General features: G+C 39.4%; 1 protein-coding gene across 1 annotated transcript in view; it reads right to left on the bottom strand.

Moving 5' to 3' along the window:
- The window catches only part of RELN (reelin), a 524409-nt gene that overhangs the window by 49911 nt on the left and 453922 nt on the right, over positions 1–20576 (bottom strand). Inside the window, exons 43-46 of the mRNA XM_042964909.1 lie at positions 18071–18218; positions 15543–15801; positions 14434–14683; positions 10253–10421 (exon numbers count right to left, since the gene is read on the bottom strand). Coding sequence (XP_042820843.1) covers positions 10253–10421; positions 14434–14683; positions 15543–15801; positions 18071–18218 — 826 coding nt within the window. The remainder of the gene's footprint in view (positions 1–10252; positions 10422–14433; positions 14684–15542; positions 15802–18070; positions 18219–20576) is intronic.

The raw sequence follows: 20576 nt of genomic DNA, 5'->3' as shown, positions 1-20576 counted from the left end.
TGTACAACTCTGTGGCATTCCACAGAAAAGGAAACAGTGGGAGCCCATGTGTAGAATGTACTAAAACTGAAGTTGGCCACCACGAGTAAAGATATTGAACGGCACTAATCTTTTCTCTGGTACTAATAAATCCTATGTCCATGGTGAATAATTTAACATAAATAATGAGGGGGTTAACTTGGAGGACTTAGTCTAAGGCCCTGTCTCCAGTGTGATGATTTTATATTCTTGGGAATAACTACACTAAGTAATTATATATCCATAAAGCTAGTGTCAATACATTATCCAATATTATTTTACAGGAAAAGGAAACACTTTCACTAAGGGGATGAATTGGAATAGAAGTTAAAAATGAAGGTCTGGAAGTTGAATTTCCAGGACTTCTTATTCCCAGCCCTGTCACAACTTCACTATGTAAAGGGGCCAAATCATTTATGTTTATGTGCTGACACTTCCCCATCTGTAAAACTAGGAAAATGCTACTTCCCACCTCACAAGGGTGTTGTGAAAATTAATTAGCTCGTGTTTACCAAGACCTGTGAGTGTCTTGGTGAAATCCCTCGGCAGGTGTCATCATTTTCCTGAAGCTTCCTTATAATGACGGCCACTACCAGCTGCTGCTTCTTGGAGTTGGAGGGAAAATGGCCCCAGAGCATATTTCTCCTTTTCCATATCCTTGAAATGTCTCCCCTTGCTTCTTTTCTGAATTTATAACATTTTCTCTCCATCTACAGCACATAGTAAGTGCTCCATAAGTGTTGTTTAATAATTGAACATCCACTGCTATGAAGTTAAAAAATGTTACTGTATGGTTTCCATCATTTCTCTCCCCAGGAACCTTTCCCCACATTGTCTCCACACCTTTTAATAGTTTTCTATACACATTTAAGAGTCTTCGTATCTGCTCTTTTCCTTAAGATTACTCTACCGGTGACATTCTCATTGTCATCATCATCATCATCAGGAGAAAAAGCCCTTTGATATGAACTATACAGAATTTTTAAAAAAACCTTTTCACTCCTGGTTGATGTTTCCTTTACTCTCAGAGATACATAAAATATTTAGGACAAGTAAATATAGCCAACCGTCTTATCCTACCAATTGGGAAGTCAAAGCCCAGTTGCACTAGGTCACATTGATGCACTCACAAAACCGAGAGAGGGCAAGAATCTTTTGGTTCACTATTACAATGTATTCTCAGTGAGGAAACCTTTCAAAACCATCTCAACCTATACAAGATAATCCTATCCCTACCATTACCCCTAAATATGAACAGCCGTTTCAAGCTATGGAAGGCTGTGTGTACTGTTGCTGTATGTACACACAAGTCTATTTATCTTAACTTCTGCAAGTTAATGACATAGCTGAAGCCCCTGGCCTTCTGTGTTTAGCTAGAAGTTTTGCAATGCCCATTTCAAAATGTGTCCTATATTTCCCTTGGTAGCCAAGGCCCTGTCTTTATGGTGGAAAAAAATTCCTCTATTATCCTATTTTTCTGTGTTAGATAAAAGTAGAGAATATTCCAGGGGAGATATATGAATGGCTGATAAGTGTATGAAAAGATGTTCAACATCACTAGTCACTAGAGAAGTGAAAATCAAAACCAAAATGAAATACAACTTCATACCCCCGAGGACAGCTATGATAAAAAAAATAGACAGCAATAACAAGTATTGGCAGGGATGTGGAGAAATCTGAACCTTCATACACTGTTGGTGGGAATGTAAAATGATGTAGATGCTGTGGAAAACATGTCCATTTCTCAAAATGTTGAACATGGAGTCAGCATATGACCTAGCAATTCCACTTGTAGGTATATACCTGGGAGGAAGCATAGATCAGCTCAACTGAACAGAGAGCACCCATGGGTCACAGCCCATGACCTACAGATAAGAGTTAGAGAAAAAGCAGGCTCTAGAAAGGAGGTCTGAACTTTGGTACCAGGAATGTGAATGAGTTATGTATGGTGAGGGGCTCTCAAGGGGTGGGCCATCTCCCAGGGGACATGAAGACCCTGCTCTGGGGGAGATCCTCATGAAGAAGACACTGAACTATGACTGAAAGAAGGAAGTTGAATTTTGGGGGTGGAAATGAGAGGCTGACTCTTAGAAACTGTTTTGTACAACTGACTCATTTCATAGGTGTAAGGGCTGCATTTAGAACTGGATCTAGAACCATCATCTCCTGCTGGAGCTGAGATGTTACTGAGAACCCTGGTTGTCTTGAATGGAGGCAAAGGTCAGAAGACCACTGATTTGGCAGCTAGCTGGGGGCACTTAATTTAGGCATCCCAGATCTTTTAGTAGAAAATCCCCTTGGTGATAATAATTAACACTAGGAAATTGTAGGATGCTAAATGACTATAACATTTTGGGATTTTTGGGTAACATTAATCTGTCCATGAAGAATGTATACTGTCATTCAATGTTCTTTTCTTCTAATTTTCTTATAATACACTGGGGTCTGAATGAGAGGATAAGGTGTTTAGACCACAGGTTCTGACCCCAAACAAACGTGATAAAGGTAAGGTATCCTTATAAGGTGACCTAGATCCTTCATGATACTGCTCTGGAACTAGGGTGGAAAGCACATTACAGAGTTAGTAATAGAAGAATTTCAACAAGCCACCCCACATGGCCTTTATTTCTTCCTTGACAGAGAACAAATGGAAAACTGTGGTACAATCCTGGTTCAGCCACAGTGTGTCTGTGGGGAAAATCATGTAACTTTTCTGTGTCTTAGTCCTCATCTTAAAAGGTAAACGGGGAGACCTCAAGGTTAAAGAATACTTAGAGAGGTGCCAGCCAATTATATTGATTTGTATCCTAATTTGAAAAAAAAAAATGATAATATGTTTCATGAGACAAACAGGAACATTTGAATACTGAGTACTAAGTAAATATTGAATAAGAAGCTGTCATTAATTTTTAGGTGTGATAATGATATCATAGTTACATTTTTTAAAGTTCTCTTTTAGAGATACATACTAAAATATTTACAGTTGAAATGATATGTCTGGGCATTCCTTCAAAATTGGGGGGGGCAGGAGTGAGTGGTGCTATTGAAAAATAAGGTTGCTCATAAGTCAATAATAGTTGAATGATAGTTGAAGCTGGGTGATGACTCTATTGAAGTATAGTTTGCTATTTTCTTAAATTTTGTTATGTTTTAAATAGATAAACGTGAGTCAAAAATAATCTGTGCTCCCTTCAAATTCATAGTAAAATTTTGATTTGAGGATTACAAAGAAAAGAAAATGGTTATCCTATTTTTTGGTAAAATAAGGATTTATTATTTTCGCTGAGAATCATAATTAGTAATGATACTAACAACTACAGTGTTCTGAGTAGGCCTACTGACAGCATTAAAGACTTTGGACCATCCTTCAAATAAAAGGAATTTCCTATAATTTTTAAAACACCTTCTCAAAGGAGAATGACTTCTATTTAATTGTTAAAGCAATCTTAAGAATCCATAGATAGCAATATGGGTGAAGTACAGCCAAGTCTCAAATTCTCTAATAAAATTTTGGCAACAAGATTGACAACAGAGAAACCTTATTGGAATGCAGAATTTCTGTAAACAGTTTTATTCTCTGTTGTAGTGGAAATGGAAATAGATTTTATTGTCTTAATGTGCAAATATTGACATATTCAGTATGTGAAAATCAATAGTACCATAGTTTACATCCAACAAAATTATTTTTTTATATTTATTTATTTATTTTTGAGAGAGAGAGAGAGAGAGAGAGAGAGCGCACAAGCAGGGAAGGGGCAGAGAGAGGGAGACAGAGAATCTGAAGCAGGTTTCAGGCTCTGAGCTGTCAGCACAGAGGCTGACACGGGGCTCGAACCCATGAACTGTGAGATCATGACCTGAGCTGAAGTCAGACGCTCAACCAACTGAGTCACCCAGGTGCCCCAGAAGAAATTATTTTATGTTCTGTTGTCCTGAAACACCAACAGAAATTTGGTAAAGCAACAGCAATGATGTTCAAAGTATCAACATGATGCATGAGAAAATGGTGACGTAAGAGAAGTCTAAGGTTTCCTTGACCTGACTGAAAAATTTTAGCATGATGTTCAGCAAAACAAATGTCTGTAAAAAGTCTTTCAGAACTTACTAGAAAACTGAAAGTAACAATGGAGATAAATAATACCAAGGCAAGTTAAAAAAAAAAAATCCCTCCTTTAAAAAAATGAACTTGTAATTCCCTTGAATATTTCTCCAAGACAAACCCCCAGAATACTACCTTTAGTTATTTGGTTTTCTTAGCAAAATATCTTTTCTCTGAAGTTATAGTTGGGATTATCATTGAAAATATCCTCCCTCCCTAAATCTGTTTACCTGCAAACAGGTAGAGACTCCTCTAACCCCATTCCATTATCCCAATCCTTCCACAATCTTTTTGCCCTTTCTCGTGCTTATCACTTTTCCTGTAAACTTCCCACAAACATTAAGTAGTGTCCATGCTGTGGCTAAAACCATCTGGCTTCCAAAGTGTTGCAGTTAATCTTTAAAGACAGTGGTATTGCTAGGTCATTAGGGCTGGTAGGAGGGAATGGATCATCTTCAAACTGTGACTTAAAATAGCCAAGTCACACCTGAGCCTTCCAGTGGCAGCACCCACCCCCTGCTCTTTTCTCAGTGGATTTGAGTTACCTGCCCTTCTGTTGACTTACCCTCCTTCTCAGGTGACATTTCAAGAACCCATGCTACTTGAGCCACCTGTTATTTTTAGATCTGGGGTTAGTAAACAGGAGGAGGCAGATTCAAATTAGGGGCTATGAAATTGATTTTGGTATCTTCCTCTCCTTTTCAGCCTCTCTCAAGAACTCCTGCATTCTCTCTTCCTATTTCTTCGAGGACTGTATCTCTTAGGCAAGCAATAAAAATGTAGAACTAATAGGGGTGCCTGGCTGGCTCAGTCGGTTAAGCGCCGACTTGGCTCAGGTCATGATCCACAGTCTGTGGGTTTGAGCCCCGCGTCAGGCTCTGTGCCCACAGCTCAGAGCCTGGAGCCTGCTTTGGATTCTGTGTCTCCCTCTCTCTCTGCCCCTCCCCTACTCATGCTCTGTGTCTCTCTCTCGCACGAATAAATAAACATTAAAAAAAAATTTTTTTTAAATGTAGAACTAATATACTGGTTAAGCCCATGGGCTCTGGGGCCAGACAAGCTTTATTTATTTCCAGTATCTTACTGAAAGTTTTCTTTTGAAGGTCACTGACTATCTCCTTATGGAAAAATCTAGCAAATTTATTGTGAAACTTTTTTTCCATTACTCTATAGCGTGTGTCACTGATGGCCACCTCTTCCTACTTGATATTCTATTCTTTTTTTTTTTTTTTTTAACGTTTATTTATTTTTGAGACAGAGAGAGACAGAGCGTGAACAGGGGAGGGGCAGAGAGAGAGGGAGACACAGAATCGGAAGCAGGCTCCAGGCTCTGAGCTGTCAGCACAGAGCCCGACGCGGGGCTCAAACTCACAGACCGTGAGATCATGACCCGAGCTGAAGTCGGACACTTAACCGACCGAGCCACCCAGGCGCCCCTTGATATTCTATTCTTACTTGCTCTTGGATACCACGTTCTTCTGATTCTTCTTAAACTCCCCTGAGTATATCCTCATGGTCCCTTTAAGAACTATTTCCACTCAATCTGCTACTAAATTTAAGGATCCTTCCTTTTCCTTTTGAATGCTCTCCCAAGTTGAACTGCTCCAGTTTTACAGCTTTGCCTATCACCTCTATGCTCATGCCTCCAAAGTTTATTATCTTTCCCTGGGCTCTGAACTTCATATTTCTGTCAAATGGATGTTTCCATTTGTATTTTTAGTCACCACATTTAATTCAGCATCATTGGGTTGAATTTGCCACATTGTCCCTCCTGGGATCAACTTTTGCTTCCTCCCCACTTCTCACCACTCTCAAGGGCTTCAAACTTTACAGTCGTCTCCGGATGGGTGCAAGGGAGAAAAATCTGGTGAGTTTTATCAATTCTTTCTTTGAAATGTCCTGTAATATCCATCCCATCCCCTGCTTGTTAGCTGTAGCCCAGACCCTTGTGACTTCATGGGAGTCATTATCACAATGCCTTTGCCACTTTCTCTTACTTGCCTCTCTGTTCTCCCAATTGTTTTTTTCTTGGAAGAATATTCTCAGCTCGAAATCCACCATAGTTCATTTTTCCGACAAGTCTAAACTCCTCTATCTTTCTTCAGTGCCTGTGATAGTTAAGCCAACTCCACTAACAAACAACTTTCCAGAGCATCCAGATATGAGCCCGCTGCCTTCACCAGCAACTCCTGGGCTCTTGCCGGGCTCATGAACCCTGTTCACATTGTTTCCCTAATTTAGAAATGTCCTTCTCCTTACCCACCTAATTCCTAGCCATCCTTTAGGCCACGACCCATCTCTTCCATGAAACCCTCTCTAACTCCCACATTCAACATTGTCTCCAATTTGTAGCCCATTCCTCATTGAAGCTCTCAATTATATACAGCGTGTTTTATTTTTAAGTTGTCTATTTTTCTCCAATGAGATGGTAACCCCCTCCAGGGCAGGAACTTAAGACAGTGTCCTACCATTACCATGGGTTTGCTCTTGTTAAGTGAGCTTAGGAAGACTTCTTAGTCTGACTGAAGGTAAAGTCTGATAATAAACTTGTGCTATGCTTAACAAGTATGATTATGTTGTTAACTCATAGATGTAAAAATGATTTACATTTTATAAATACTTACAATGTCCCAAACTCATCCATGCACATTGATTAGATTTCTTAAATGTTTATTTGAGAGAGTGTGAGAGCAAGGAAGGGGCAGAGAGAGAGGGACAGAGAGCACCCCGAGCAGGCTCTGTGCTGTCAGTGCAGAGCCTGACATGGGGCTCGATTTCACAAACCGTGACCTGAGTCGAAATCAAGAATCAGAATGCATAACCACTGAGCCACCCTGGCAGCCCCATTTATTAGATTTTTATACAGCAAAAAGTCTCATTTTTCACATGAAGACCCTGCAACTCTGGGACATGGAATGACTACCTTAAAAGCTCACAGGGCTGAAAAGCTGGAACTCTCCACTAAAACACAATGCTTTCCACTCATTTATTTCTCTCTAGTAAGATCTAACTTAAGCAGTGTATATGGGAGTAATAGAAACTATGATTCGATCTATAGCAGCTTATTTAGGTTTTAACATAGAAATGTCTGGAGCAGAGTGTAATGTCTCTTGTGTTTACTCTCAGGGCCCCCTTCCCAGTGAAATGTAGCAGCATCCATTCAGTTCAACTCAGAAACCACAGTCATCTTCAACATTGCCCCTCCCCTCACCTTCTCACGTCCATTTCATCATTAAACTTAATTTTATCACTTCTATTTCTCTTGAATTTCTCCACTTGTCTTCATGTCTCCTGCACCTTACTCCAAGCTTCCAGCACTTACTGCCTCTAGAAGTCTCCTTACAGCTACTCGTATCCTCCCCAATTTGTTTTCCAGTTAGAATACGCTTTTCTGATGCAAATCTGAGCATGTCCCCCTATTCCTGGGGCACTTCAGCAGGCTTTTAGGCACCTATGTAACCATCCCCAGATCTTCAGTAAGACCTACAAGGCTCTTCATGGTCTCACTCCATCTCACTCCGCTCTCTCTCTAGATCTGATACATTCTTTCAGTGTCTCACATATGCCTGCTATTTCCTATCACAGGTTGTTTTCCTTGCCTGGAACACTTCCCCCTACTGTTCCCCTAGTCAATTCCTATCCACCCTTTATCTATTACTTCAATTATGCTTTCCTCCAGAAAGTGGTCCTTGACTCTCCTGATAAAGGCAAATCTCCCTAGGACATATCATCTCTCAGCATCATGCAACTGTCCTCCATCAGTTACCACAGTTGAATTTTTTATTTACTTCTGTGATTACTGCTGGTTTCTGGTTAATAGTTCTTTTTCCCACTGGACTGAAAATTTGTTGAGGCAGGGGTAAGTTCATCCCCCTCACACAGACCTAGCATCCAATTAAACACTTCAAAAAATATTTGTTTAATGAATAAGTGAATGAATAATTGCTACTGGTAACTACCGGCCATTTTAGTTTGGGTAATGATTTTGTGTCAATTTGTGGATAACCAACCTCAGTTGACTCTTAACTACCACTGTGTCAACAATACTGGAACCCTAGCCTTGTGGTCCTATGATAAGCGAACAGGTGGACAAAACTACCACCGGCACATTGTCACTCCTCACCCCTACTGAGCAGATGGCTTTAAGTCATCAGCATCATGTTTGTTTATGGTGAAGAGCTACGAGCTGAAATTCTCAATTCTAGAGAGCAAAGTAAACATAGGTGTCGCAATACTTTGCAAATGTGGAGGCAGTTAAGTGAACTCAAGACAAAGAGGTACCACATTTAAAAAGTAGCTGGATATAAGAGCAGATAGAGTATAGCTATGCTAAGTTCTGTGTGAGACAAAGTGTTCTGAGTCTGGCACACTGTTCTCCTCATCTCTGGCATAGGGCAGAGCACAATAAGAAGTAGGTCTGGCTTGGGCTCCATCCATGTGCATTTCTGTCTGAATTATCTAAAAGGCCTTGTTACAAGGCAGGACCACCTTTAAGACCACTGTATAACAGGGGCTTTGAGAGTAGTACAATAAGCAGTGCATATTTTCAATATGGTAACAAGAGGAAAGGGATGCTCATCAGATTTCTCAACTTATCATTTGAAAGGGCCAAATTCTTATGGGTAGGTGCAAAAGACAATTAAAAGATATATTAAAAGAGGAGGAATAATTACCTTTCTTGAGTAGAAAAGTCAAGGGTATAATCACTAGCTGGAGTAAATCTTAGAATGTCTTTTATTTGCAAAATGCTACCAAGTAGCAGGGTAATAATTCACAGAATTCATAAAGCCTTAAAAGACTGTTGCCTTAATGGAGTTTTTTTTTCTATTTTACTTATTAAGATCACCTTAATAATTCATGCATGGCAATACCTTTAACGAGCAACAAAATCTCACGTATCTCATTTAAACTTGGCAACTCTACTGACAGTTAATATAGTCTCGTAGCTCTGAGCCAGCAATTGTAGAGGGGCCTTAGGCTGTTAGTAACTGAAACCATCTCATTTATGATAATCCCAAGAAAAGTTATGTCCTAGATGAATAGTTGAATTTTATGATCATTTGCTAGGAAGATTTATTCATTCTTCATTTGTGGGGAAGCGAGGGACCAATAATGAGCCCAAACTGTAACTCCCGTTCCACATAATTGCACTGGTTGCTTTGCTTCTGTCTTAACGGCAACAACTGATTGCCATTTTTTTGGGGGGGGAGGGAACAGAATTTCCCATCAAGATTTTAAAGCTTTCCTATGATTAGCACCTCCTTGGATAGTGAAAAGAGAGAGGGTCAGGGAACACCATCCAGTAGGCAAGGTGAATTCTCTGTATAACTCAAAGCACTTTCCAGGCAATTTTATTAAGCCACCACCATTTCTTATGGACTCAATGAATGACACATTCATAATTGTTTTTCATATAAAAGAAGCTCCAGGTGGTAATTCTCAAGATACTGTTTAAAATAAAATTTCAAAAGCAGACAATAATTTTAATACACACTTATTTGCTCTATCTATTGATATGACACCACTCACTGCTGTACCTACAGTAGTCTAACAACAGACTCCATTTAAACCTATTCTGTATGCAATGTGCCTGTTTTAAATTTAAGTGAATCAAGTCGGAGACTCTCACTGATCCATATACTGTTTTCTTGCATATGCCATTCTTTAAAAGTGTTAGAAATAAAAGTCAGTATAGGCCTGGCTTTTGGGAAAAAAAACCAGAACAATGTCACCACAAAAACTGGCTTCTATTTTGCTTATTTTTTTTTATTCCTCCTTTTTTTAAAGTAAGCTCTACACCTAGCATGGGGTTTGAACACAAGACCCCAAGATCAAGAGTTGCATGCTTCACTGACTGAGCCAGCCAGCTGCCCCTTATTTTGCTTATTTTTAAAAGTAAACTCCATGCTTTGTGTGGAGCTCAAACTCGCAACCCCGAGATCAAGAGTCACATGCTCTACTGACTGAACCAGCCAGGTGCCCTTATTTTGCTTACTAAGATCACCTTGTTCATTCATGGCTGGCAATACCATCAATCAATAGCAAAATTGCATATATCTCATTTAAACTTGTCCTAAAAGCTGATATGACAAATTATATCAGATTTGGGTTCCCTACATGCAGAAGCATCCATACCTGGTATAGGGAGGGAGAGGCAAAGTGATTCTGGTCCATTTGTTGAAAGTGTCTGATACCAGGATCCGCTGCAGGTGGTAGCGACTGCATTCAACATTGGTAGGTAGACAATCCCTTACCAATGGGTGCCATGATAATCCAAGGTCTACTGAGTATTCCAATTCAATAGCTGAAACAGGAAACACCATTCTGAATATCAATACATGTATGTAGACCCAGGAACGGTAAATACTTATATCTTCTTATGTTTTAATTTCACTCAGATGTCAATTTGATTTTTCCTCAGTATTTATGTTTCCTATTTTGAAATGTTTCCCGGTTTGATTTTTCCTTCCATACAATACTAGTTATTATTTTTCACTTTCCAGATTAAAATAAATTTTCTTTTAAGGGGGTATGATCAAGTGAAACATAAATTTTCCTACATCACTCCTTATAGTGAGAAACTTTCAGAACAAGCATAACAAAACCATTGTTTATATGTAGTTAAAGCAACAGTAATGATAGTTATATATATATATATTTATTGTTTAATCTAATAGTTACAATATATTATAAAATTATACAAACTATATATAATTTGAGGTACTGTAACTATATGGTATCTATTTAATAGTTAACATACAAATACAAACATAGTAACCATATATTTTAATGATTACTTTTTAAAAAGTTTTAAAAAACTGAGCAACTTTCCTTAAATTTGACCATTCAATAGGGATCCTGACCAATAATGCCAGTTTTGCTCCTGATACAGGTTAAACTTCTTACAAGTTGCAAAATCTCTTTCGCTCTTATCCTGCTCTGCTGTGTTGTGGAATATACTGGGAAATAAGAGAAGTATCAGGAGGGACCTGAAGGACATGTAACTTGTGCCAAAGAAGGCAGTCAGGCTGTGGGTCTATGAAAAGATACTTTTCTTTTTCTTCTTCTGAAAAATTCAACTTATGTTCTATGTTTTGTATTTCTCTTTAAGTCTTTAGAAACTGCTTCAGGCCCAACCTCCGTATTGAAATTGCTTCCTCTAAAGGCCGTGATTCTCAATCTTGGCTGCACACTGAAATCACCTGGGTACCGTTAGAAACTACTAATGCCAGGGTCCCACCCCCAGGGATTGTGATTTCACTCTTCTGGGGCACAGCCAAGGTATCAGGAGATTTAAAGCTCCCCAGGTGATTGTCATGCACAGCCAGTGTGGGACCACTCACTTCAGGGAGGTTCCTAGCAACCTTTTCTAGTTAAATACAGTGGTTCATCTCAGTCTTCATTGTTCTTGTTCTTCCTACAGCGTTGGATGTTATTGATTATTCCCCAATTCTTGAAACTTTCTTTTCTTTTGGAGGACATTATTCTGAATCTCCGCTCTTACTTTCCTGTGACTCCCGTGCTAACTAGCCCAGCTGTGGGCATTCTTCCAGACTCCATTTCTGGTCTTCTGTTTTATGTGTATACTCCTTGGGCTTCAACTATGACCTGTGTGCCCAGATTTGCCAATTTTATGTCTCCAAGCAATTTCATTAATTCAATAAATGTTTGCTCAGCCTGGCACTGCACCGGATGCTGGCCTATTGTGGGTGCACAGTATAGAAAAAGTTCCTGCTTTCCATATTGTAAGTCCTCTTCAGTCAGGGGATCTCCACTAAAAATTACTTCTAGAACTTGTTGTGATGAGCATCGGGTGTTATATGTGATGAATCCTTAAATTCTACTACCAATATTACACTATATGTTAACTAACTAGAATGTAAGTAACTTGAAACAAACAAAAAAATAAATAAATAAAACGACTTCTACCCCAACTAAAGAAAAACTCACCATTTTCCCTAATAAATAAACATCTTTTCTTCACTACTAAATTCTTTTCTTTTAAATGTTTATTTATTTATTTTGAGAGAGAGGGGGGGAGAGAGAGAGAGAGAGAGAGAGAGAGAGAGAGAGAGAGATTGATTGCACAAGCAGGGGAGGGGCAGATAGAGAGGGAGAGAGAGAATTCCAAGCAGGCTCTGCACTGTTAGTGCAGAGCCTGATGCAGGGCTTGATCCCATGAACTCTGAGATCATGACCTGAGACAAAATTAAGAGTCAGACACTTAACTGACTAAGCTATTCAGGTGCCCCTCTTAACTACTAAATTCTATCAATGGCAATGCTTTTGCACTTGTTTTCTGGGTTCAAAATTTATAAATTATTTTAGAAATTTTACTCTTCTCTCTTCTTTACCCTCTGTGTTCAAACTGTCAGCTGGTTGTGAGATTTTCTGCTTCTTTCCTTTTTGTTTGCATTGTCTCACATCAATATTATCCATCTTATTTCTCTTCATGCCACCTCCTCTGGAGATTACCACTGAGGCTTCCTTATTGGGATTCTTGCCTACCCACCTTCATCAGCTTTTGGGCTCATCTCCCAGAAACACACCATGCCGCTTCTTTGCACTTGAGTCCTTTTATTCATGTCCTTGTCAGGTACAAATTCTTTTTTTTAAACTTTTTAAAACATTTTTCAAATCTTTTTTTAATGTTTATTTTTGAGAGAGAGCATGAGTGGGGAGGGGCAGAGAGAGAGAGAGAGAGGGAGACACAGAATCGGAAGCAGGCTCCAGGCTCTGAGCTGTCAGCACAGAGCCTGACGCGGGGCTTGAACCCACGAACGGTGAGATCATGACTTGAGCCAAAGTTGGATGCCCAACCAACTGAGCCACCCAGGTGCCCCTATAAATTCTTGTATGTGCCTTGTAAGGCTCTTCTTAGTTGGCAACTCTGCTTATCCATCTCTGCTTTCGTCTTTGATTTTGTCATTTAGTTCAACCTTTCTCAAGAGGCTGTGCCAGCCTATAGTAGAAAGTACACAGGAGGGTAGAGTGTCAGTCCTGGTGCTAGTGCAGGCCTATTGTGTCATAGCTTACCTCCTTGGGTTCCCATCCATTTCTTATGCTACTGAGGGAGTAGGCATCTAGAACCTTACCACCCTTTTCCATTTTCAAAATCAGCACTTTCCTCTCCTCCACTAGATGCAAATATTGCCTGTTCAGGCAGGTCTGCTCATGGCTTTCGACATGGACTAGGAGGACCCCCACCTCTGTCTCTTTGCTTATGCTGCCAGCCTAGCTTGGGGTGTCCTTTCTTCTCTATTCACTCTTCAAATCCACTGCAACCATCAATGCCCACTTGAGACAGCTTCTTTGTGAAATCTTCCCAAACTCCTTGGATTGGCCATCCATTGGTCATCTCACTCTCCTTTGAGCTCTCATCACATTTGGCATCAGCACCAATCCACAGAGCACTTGACTTTGTCATTTATTGCACTCTAACTTTTGGAAGTATCCCCTCAACTAGACCTATTGAAGACAGATGGGTACCTTATACTTTTCCATGTTCCACCCCTGCTGACTAGGTTAGTGCTGACTAATCGATCCTGAGGTAGAAGCTGCACTTCTGGGAGTCCCCTTAAGATATGTCCACTAAGTTCAAACTAACAGAAATATGAAAAATCTGGATTTTGTAAGACCTTGGAAGTAACCAAATTTGTCAGATGTTGGCCCCCCAGAATCTAAAACAGAACAAGGTCCTTGTGAACATTCTAGTTTGTATCTCTTGGAGGAAGAATGATAAGGGGTGGTAAAAGGCTGGAAGACTACCAGAATCCCAACAGGTTTGCATTCCAGTGAAGGCTCCAAGTATGCAATGATGTCAGTTTTTATATCTCCTAGGATAGGTGTGTGTGTGTGTGTGTGTGTGTGTGTGTGTGTGTGTGCAAGTCATGTGTGAGTAGGAGTGTGTGTGTATACAACCTTGAGGATGCAAACTGGTCACAATGAGGGTGGCCTAGAATATGCTATGACCTAGAATGGCGAAAAGTATAAGGCAAAATGGGAACAACAAAATGTCATGATTCCTGGGGAGTTGGAAAGAAGACAGTAACCAGACTAATCTAAAGCCCTATGAATTAAAACCTATGCAAATGCAAATTTATGTGTAAATCCTATGGCTTATTCTGGCATTCTCTATGTGATGAGAGTTATAATTCTGCAAATCTGATCGTACAAGAAAATTCTGGATTTTCCAACAAGAGATATATTAGGGGTTATTATATCTATCTATCTCTATCTATCTGTCTGTCTGTCTGTCTATCTATCTCTACCCAGAAATGGGGTAATGTTCCTCTACCCGGAAATGGAATTTTTACCGTAACAGGAGTCTGTGACTGAGCAGGAGGCAGCGAAATCTATCTGCAGGAATGAATCCTCATTCACAGCAATGTCTGTGGTGACCACATAGCGGGTGCTGGCCTTTTCAATGAAGACTAGGGCATCTCCGGTAGAGCCACACACAGGCATCTTGGTGCCTCCTGGGTGAAGCAGCCATTTCCTACTATCCAGGGTTGTGAAATCATCCTCCAAGACTGTATTACCAGAAATATTTCCTCCAATCAGAATCTGAAATGTATTTTCAAGAAAACAAATTTTTAATATGGTTTCAAGAGACAAGAAGAGTTCCGTCTTTTTGTTTGTTTTTATCTGTCAGATTGCTCAAAACTGGCATCATACAGCAAGCATACTGTTTGGGGCCTTTCAGAATGCTTTTGTTTATGTGGTCTGCTTGCCCATCTGGCAAGAAGCTACAGAAAACAAATTGAAGTATTGACAAAACCATTCACAGCCTTCATGGGCCAAATTGTGCCTTTGGAAACTACATGCACCCAAGCTGGGAAAGCAAAAGTTGGCTTACATGTGATTATTTTCCATGTGAAATTTCTATTTAAGGACAGTTGTATCCTAAAGCATTTCAGTTCCAATTTTTTGCATGGATTCTATCATTTGTTAACAGGTTCTTTGGGATCTATTTGATATGCATTTTATTATGTATGAAGATCGTTTAGAAGTGTCCATGAGGCTGTTAGGAAGATTTACTTATTTCTTCTTCAAAGGCTAGGAACGAAGATTTGTAAACTACTGCATGTGGTACCAGTGCTAATTTGCACATTTTCCTTTTAAGAGAATTATAACCTCGCATCACACTTGATAAAGTCCCTCTATCCATATGGCAGAATTCTCTATGAGCAGGACCTGGGCCTTCTGTTGTGTTGCTGGTTTTTATAGGCTCAGGCAATTGAAGGAAAAGAGAAGGAAAGGAAGCTAACTGCCATATCTAATCTAGCTGTATGCCCTTGGGCAAGTCATTCAATTGTTGGTCCTGGGCTTCCTCTACTGAGCGAGGGGGCCAGACTGGATGCTTTGTAGGCCACATGCAGCTCAAGTGCCAAACATTACAATAGTTAATCCTGAGTGGACTGACCTGGTCGATAACCCAGGGACTGTAGAAGTGCCCATTTTCAGATGGTTGCCACCAGCGGAGGCGAGTAGAAGTGGAACGGGCCTTCAAGGGTATCTCCAGGGCAATGTACCTGCCCACGTTGCTGGAGTTGCTGAAAAGGAACTCTTGAAGGAGGCTCCATGAGAGGCCGCCATTGAGTGAATACTGTAGAAGCACGGGTTGGCTCCTGGGGTCAGGAACACCTTTACCACATCCCAGCCTCATGAAGAACTGCACAAATCTGACATGAGTAAAGTTTACTGTAGATTTTTTCACTTCAGTGAGAAATGCACACTATTAACATAAGACAAGCACACAGGGTAATACGGGGAAAGTGCACGGTTTTAAAGAATATGATGATTTAACAAGTGTCTAAAGCAATCATTTCAAATCCCAATTTTCCTTGCTAATGTAAGGGAGTTAATGAAATGAAAAAAAGGCAATTCTGTACTCAAGTTTATATTTTGTACCCTTCCACAGAGGAGAGTCTGAGGGAACTGAGCATTCCCCAATCCTGTTGTTACTCTATAAGAAGATGGGAGGGGTCCAAAGCCTCTTCAAGTTTGGGAGTGTGTATTGCTATCTATTTAAGACAAATTTGTCCTTAGTATCTGAAGCTGGAAGAATGCTATGAATGTAGTTTATGCTGTTAATTGGCGAAATCATCCATTTTCAGGTCTTACCAGTTTTTCAGATCTCATGTTATTGGTTTTGGGGAGACACATTTAAATTCAGCAGTTGTAGCACCTCTTTGTGAAAGACCAGGCATCTTTTGGAAGAGGTGTGTCGAGCCTGGGCCTCTTTTCTGTCTTTTGTGCCAGGGGCAGGAAAGTGAGTATGGGGTGGTGGTAATAGTGGGCTGTGCCAGCCTCTGACTATTGCTGGGTCTGGGATGGATGAGACTGGCCATCGAGAATCATGGCGGCCAGCCAGTGGCAGCCTTTCCAACTGGCAGGGAAGTGGACAGAGTGGCAGCAACCAGCTGGGGTGCCAAGGAAAACTAGCTCACATGTTATCTTTGGCAGGCAAGCGGCTGGTGCCTGGTCTGGCCGCTATGCTAGCTGGTAATGCAGAATAAATTTCATGTGTAACCCAACACATACACCCAATTATGTATGCATGTCAAACACAGGCAGCATATTGGGGCTCATAATGAAAGTTATCAGTTCCATATATAAAACCATGCATTCTTCATGGGTTCCTCCCCTCCCCCATCTCCATTAACTGGGCACTCATTTATCTCATAACCCCAAGAAAATTGGGATTTTACATGGAGCATTTTGAGGTCAATATATGCAAATCCCACACAGCATGCTACTGAGATGAGATAAATAATGGAGCTTTTTAACACTGGATTAATGAAAAAAAATACATAGTGCCTAGTGACGTTTAGAACTATAAAAACAATAACATTTACAGAAAAAAGCCTTTTAGCCTATTGTCTATTGTATTGGGAAATGTTTATATTAATTTAGTTATGGACAAATCCATGTCAGAATTATTTTGGAAAGATCTAATAATTTCTAAATTAGAGAACTTGGCTGCTAATGATAAATCTGAAATAAAAAGCATCAAATTAAACCATATGCATTAAAATAGGATGAAGATAAATAAAATCTTGCTTTCTATAATAGTAAGATTATCTCACAGAATTGTATTTTTATGAGGCACGCTCAAATTTATAATTCAACAAAATAAAAGATTTAGGTGAAAGAGGAGGATAAATATGTTGAGATACATTTTAAGATTCTCTGAAATGTTCTGAAAAACAAAAACACGACTTCTTTGTTCACTTGCAAAAAATAGGTCAGGGTTCCATTTTACACATGTTAAGTTGTCTTCTTTATTTTCCTGGCTAAGTTTTTGGCTCGTCAAGTGATCAAGGGATATACATCTTGACAGGACATAATCCTCTGAGCCAGTTTAAAATGTTTGTTTCTCAGTGGCTGTGCTCAAGTCAGAAAATGAGTACCTAGAAAGCAGGAGCAAATCATTGGAAAGAAAGGCTTACAAAGAATAAGGCTACACTTCAAATATTTTTTACTTAAACTGCTAATGGATATAAAATCAATTGTGAATAATTGGAGGATGCATGGTATTTCAGTTAAGCTTTTACTAAGCATGGTGTAGATAATTTTCCACGTAGTCCAAGTGCTCATGAAAAGTATTCTCTGGAAGGTGGATAAAAAAGATGCAACATTATTTTCTGGAAGTGAAAGGAAGTTAAACATTGTCATTTCCTAGTCACTGTCTTATAACCATCACTGTCTTGATATTAACTTTTGTCTGTTTAGCTATGTTTCATTTCTGATCTAGTTTATTTTGCAAAGCTCTCTGTTTTAGAATAGAAATTATGTACATCATGTCTTAATGGAGTCTTAGATAAGACAGCAGCTCAGCATGTCCCATGGATAGCCTTGCCCTTCACATGTCTGCTTCTTTCTGATGCACTTATGTTCTGTTACTCTCTATCACAATGTGGTTTCTCAATAGCATCCCAAAATGTTTACCTAGCATGTGATAAATCCAGATCTCGTGTTGTCAACATGCGCAAGCCATCTTCATTGAAAAAGAGGTTGTTTCCACTGGAAAGGATTCCACACTTCCGAGATGGCTTTCCACCACTCATTAATAAGAATCTATCAGATTCTAGCTGACCTGAAAAAAAAAAAGCGGTAAATGTGATTTACCTATGACCACAAATATAGGCATATTCTTTTTTAAAGGACAAGGGCCTTATGTAGTTTTGAAATACAAAGTCATAAATATCGAAGTCATAGATTTTGGGATAAGAGGTCTCTTCAACAGTTTAGCTTGTGTGAATTGTTTAAACTTAGCTGGATAATTTAAGGGTCCACATGATAGAAGGGGGAAGAAGGCTTTTTCTGAGTATCTATGGTCTAGCCAAATGGGTCCTTCCTTTCTGCTCTTCTATGCTGCAGAAAATGACACTGGCTGGTCAGAGAGTGATTCCGGCCAAAAGTAAGAGCATAATGTAGCTTTTCCATTGGCTTTTTGATTGTATCTTTGCTACTCTGAGGACAGTATCAGGCAGGTGTTATAAAATATTTTTAAAAAACACAGTTTTAATGGGAGACATTACAGAGTAATTTAATATTTTCTAAATACTGTCCTTATAAATCTCTTTGGATACTTACCTTAGATCTAGAGAATTTTTTGACTGTGGTAAAATGCACACAACACAAAATTTATCTTTTCCAATATTTTATTATTTAAAATTTTTTAATGTTTTTTTAAGAGAGAGAGAGAGAGAGAGAGAGAGACAAAGCATGAGTGGGGAGGGGCAGAGAGAGAGAGAGAGAGAGAGAGAGAGACAGAGAGACAGAGAGACAGAGACACAGAATCTGAAATAGGCTCCAGGCTCTGAGCTGTCAGCACAGAGACCAATGCAGGGCTCGAACTCACAGACCATGAGATCATGACCTTAACTGATTGAGCCACCCAGGCCCCTTATTATTATTAATTTTAATGTTTATTTATTTTTGAGAGAGAGAGAGAGAGAGAGAGAGACAGAGACAGAGCATAAGTGGGGGAGGGGCAGAGAGAAAGGGAGACAGAATCCTAAGCAGGCTCCAGGCTCTGAGCTGTCAGCACAGAGCCTGATGCGGGGCTCAAACCCACAAATCATGAGATCATGACCTGAGCTTGAAGTTGGATACTTAACCCACTGAGATACCCAGGCTTCCCTCCAACATTTTAAAAGCAAACAACTCAGTGGCATTTAGTACATTCACATTCACATTGTGCAACCATCACCACCACCTAGCTCCAGAACTTTTTCATCACCCATAAAAAAAACCTTACACCCATTAAGCAGTCATTCCCCACCTCCCCTTCATCCAGCCCTTGCCAATCACTAATCTGCCTTTTGTCTCTATGGATTTGACTATCCTGGAGGTTTCACATTAATGAAGTCATATGATTTGTGGCCTTTTGTGTCTGACTTCTTTCATGTGGCATAATGTTTTCAAGGTTCATCCATGTTGTAGCATCCATCAGTGTTTCATTCCTTTTTATGGCTGCATCATACTTCATCGTATTGATATACCTAATATACCTAATATTAAAATGTACTTTAAAACCATAATTATAACAATTTTATAAGCAACTTGGGGAAAAGAAAAAAAAGCTTTTAATCTCACTACCCTAAAACACATAGCCATGACATTAGTTCAAGACGTTCTCTTAGAATATTTTTCCATTGTTTTATCAGAGTATATCTCCAATGGATATAATTAATTGTGAATAATTTCAATCGTTATATGAGTATAACATTATCATCATGTTATATCCTTTTTTTCTACGTTATAACATTACCATCATACATAATGACATTAGATTCTAGGTATAAAACCAAGGTACAGAAAGCAATGAGAGGCTGCTTATTGAGTTGATGGCAAACAATGACAGGAATTTACATTTCTGGAAACTTGTTCCCTCTACCCAAGATTAACCCTCTAGAGACATTTTTTCTTCTTTTTCTTTTTTTTTTAAATATATAATTTATGGTCAAATTGGCTAACATACAGTGCGTAAAGTGTGCTCTTGGTTTTTGGGGTAGATTCTCGTGGTTCATCGCTTACATATAACATCCAGTGGGGAAACATTTTCTAAAATTATCATTAATCATAAATTACACGTGATAGAAAAAGTGGTGAAAATAGCTTTAGTTTTCTCAATCATGGTCTTGTTCATTCTCACTGACCATTGTTTCAAAAAAAGAACCTTATACAATTCAGAACTAACTTAAGGCATGGGTGGTCTCAATTGTAAGGATAAATAATGAAATATTAAAGTGGAACTTAATGATTACTTTTTTTGTTTTTAAGTAGGCTTCATGCCCAGTGTGGGGCCCAATGCAGGGCTTGAACTCACAACCATGAGATCAAGACCTGAGCTGAGATCAAGAGTTGGATGCTTAACCCACTGAGCCACCCAGGTGCCTCAATGATCACTTCTTTTAATTACCTGCATTTAATATGTAAGTTCTTTTTC

The sequence above is a fragment of the Panthera tigris genome, chromosome A2 (genome assembly GCF_018350195.1).
Source record: "Panthera tigris isolate Pti1 chromosome A2, P.tigris_Pti1_mat1.1, whole genome shotgun sequence".
In the NCBI taxonomy this organism is placed as follows: Eukaryota; Metazoa; Chordata; class Mammalia; order Carnivora; family Felidae; genus Panthera; species Panthera tigris.
The sequence above is the reverse complement of the archived record's forward strand: the minus strand, read 5'-3'. Positions and strand labels throughout refer to the sequence as shown.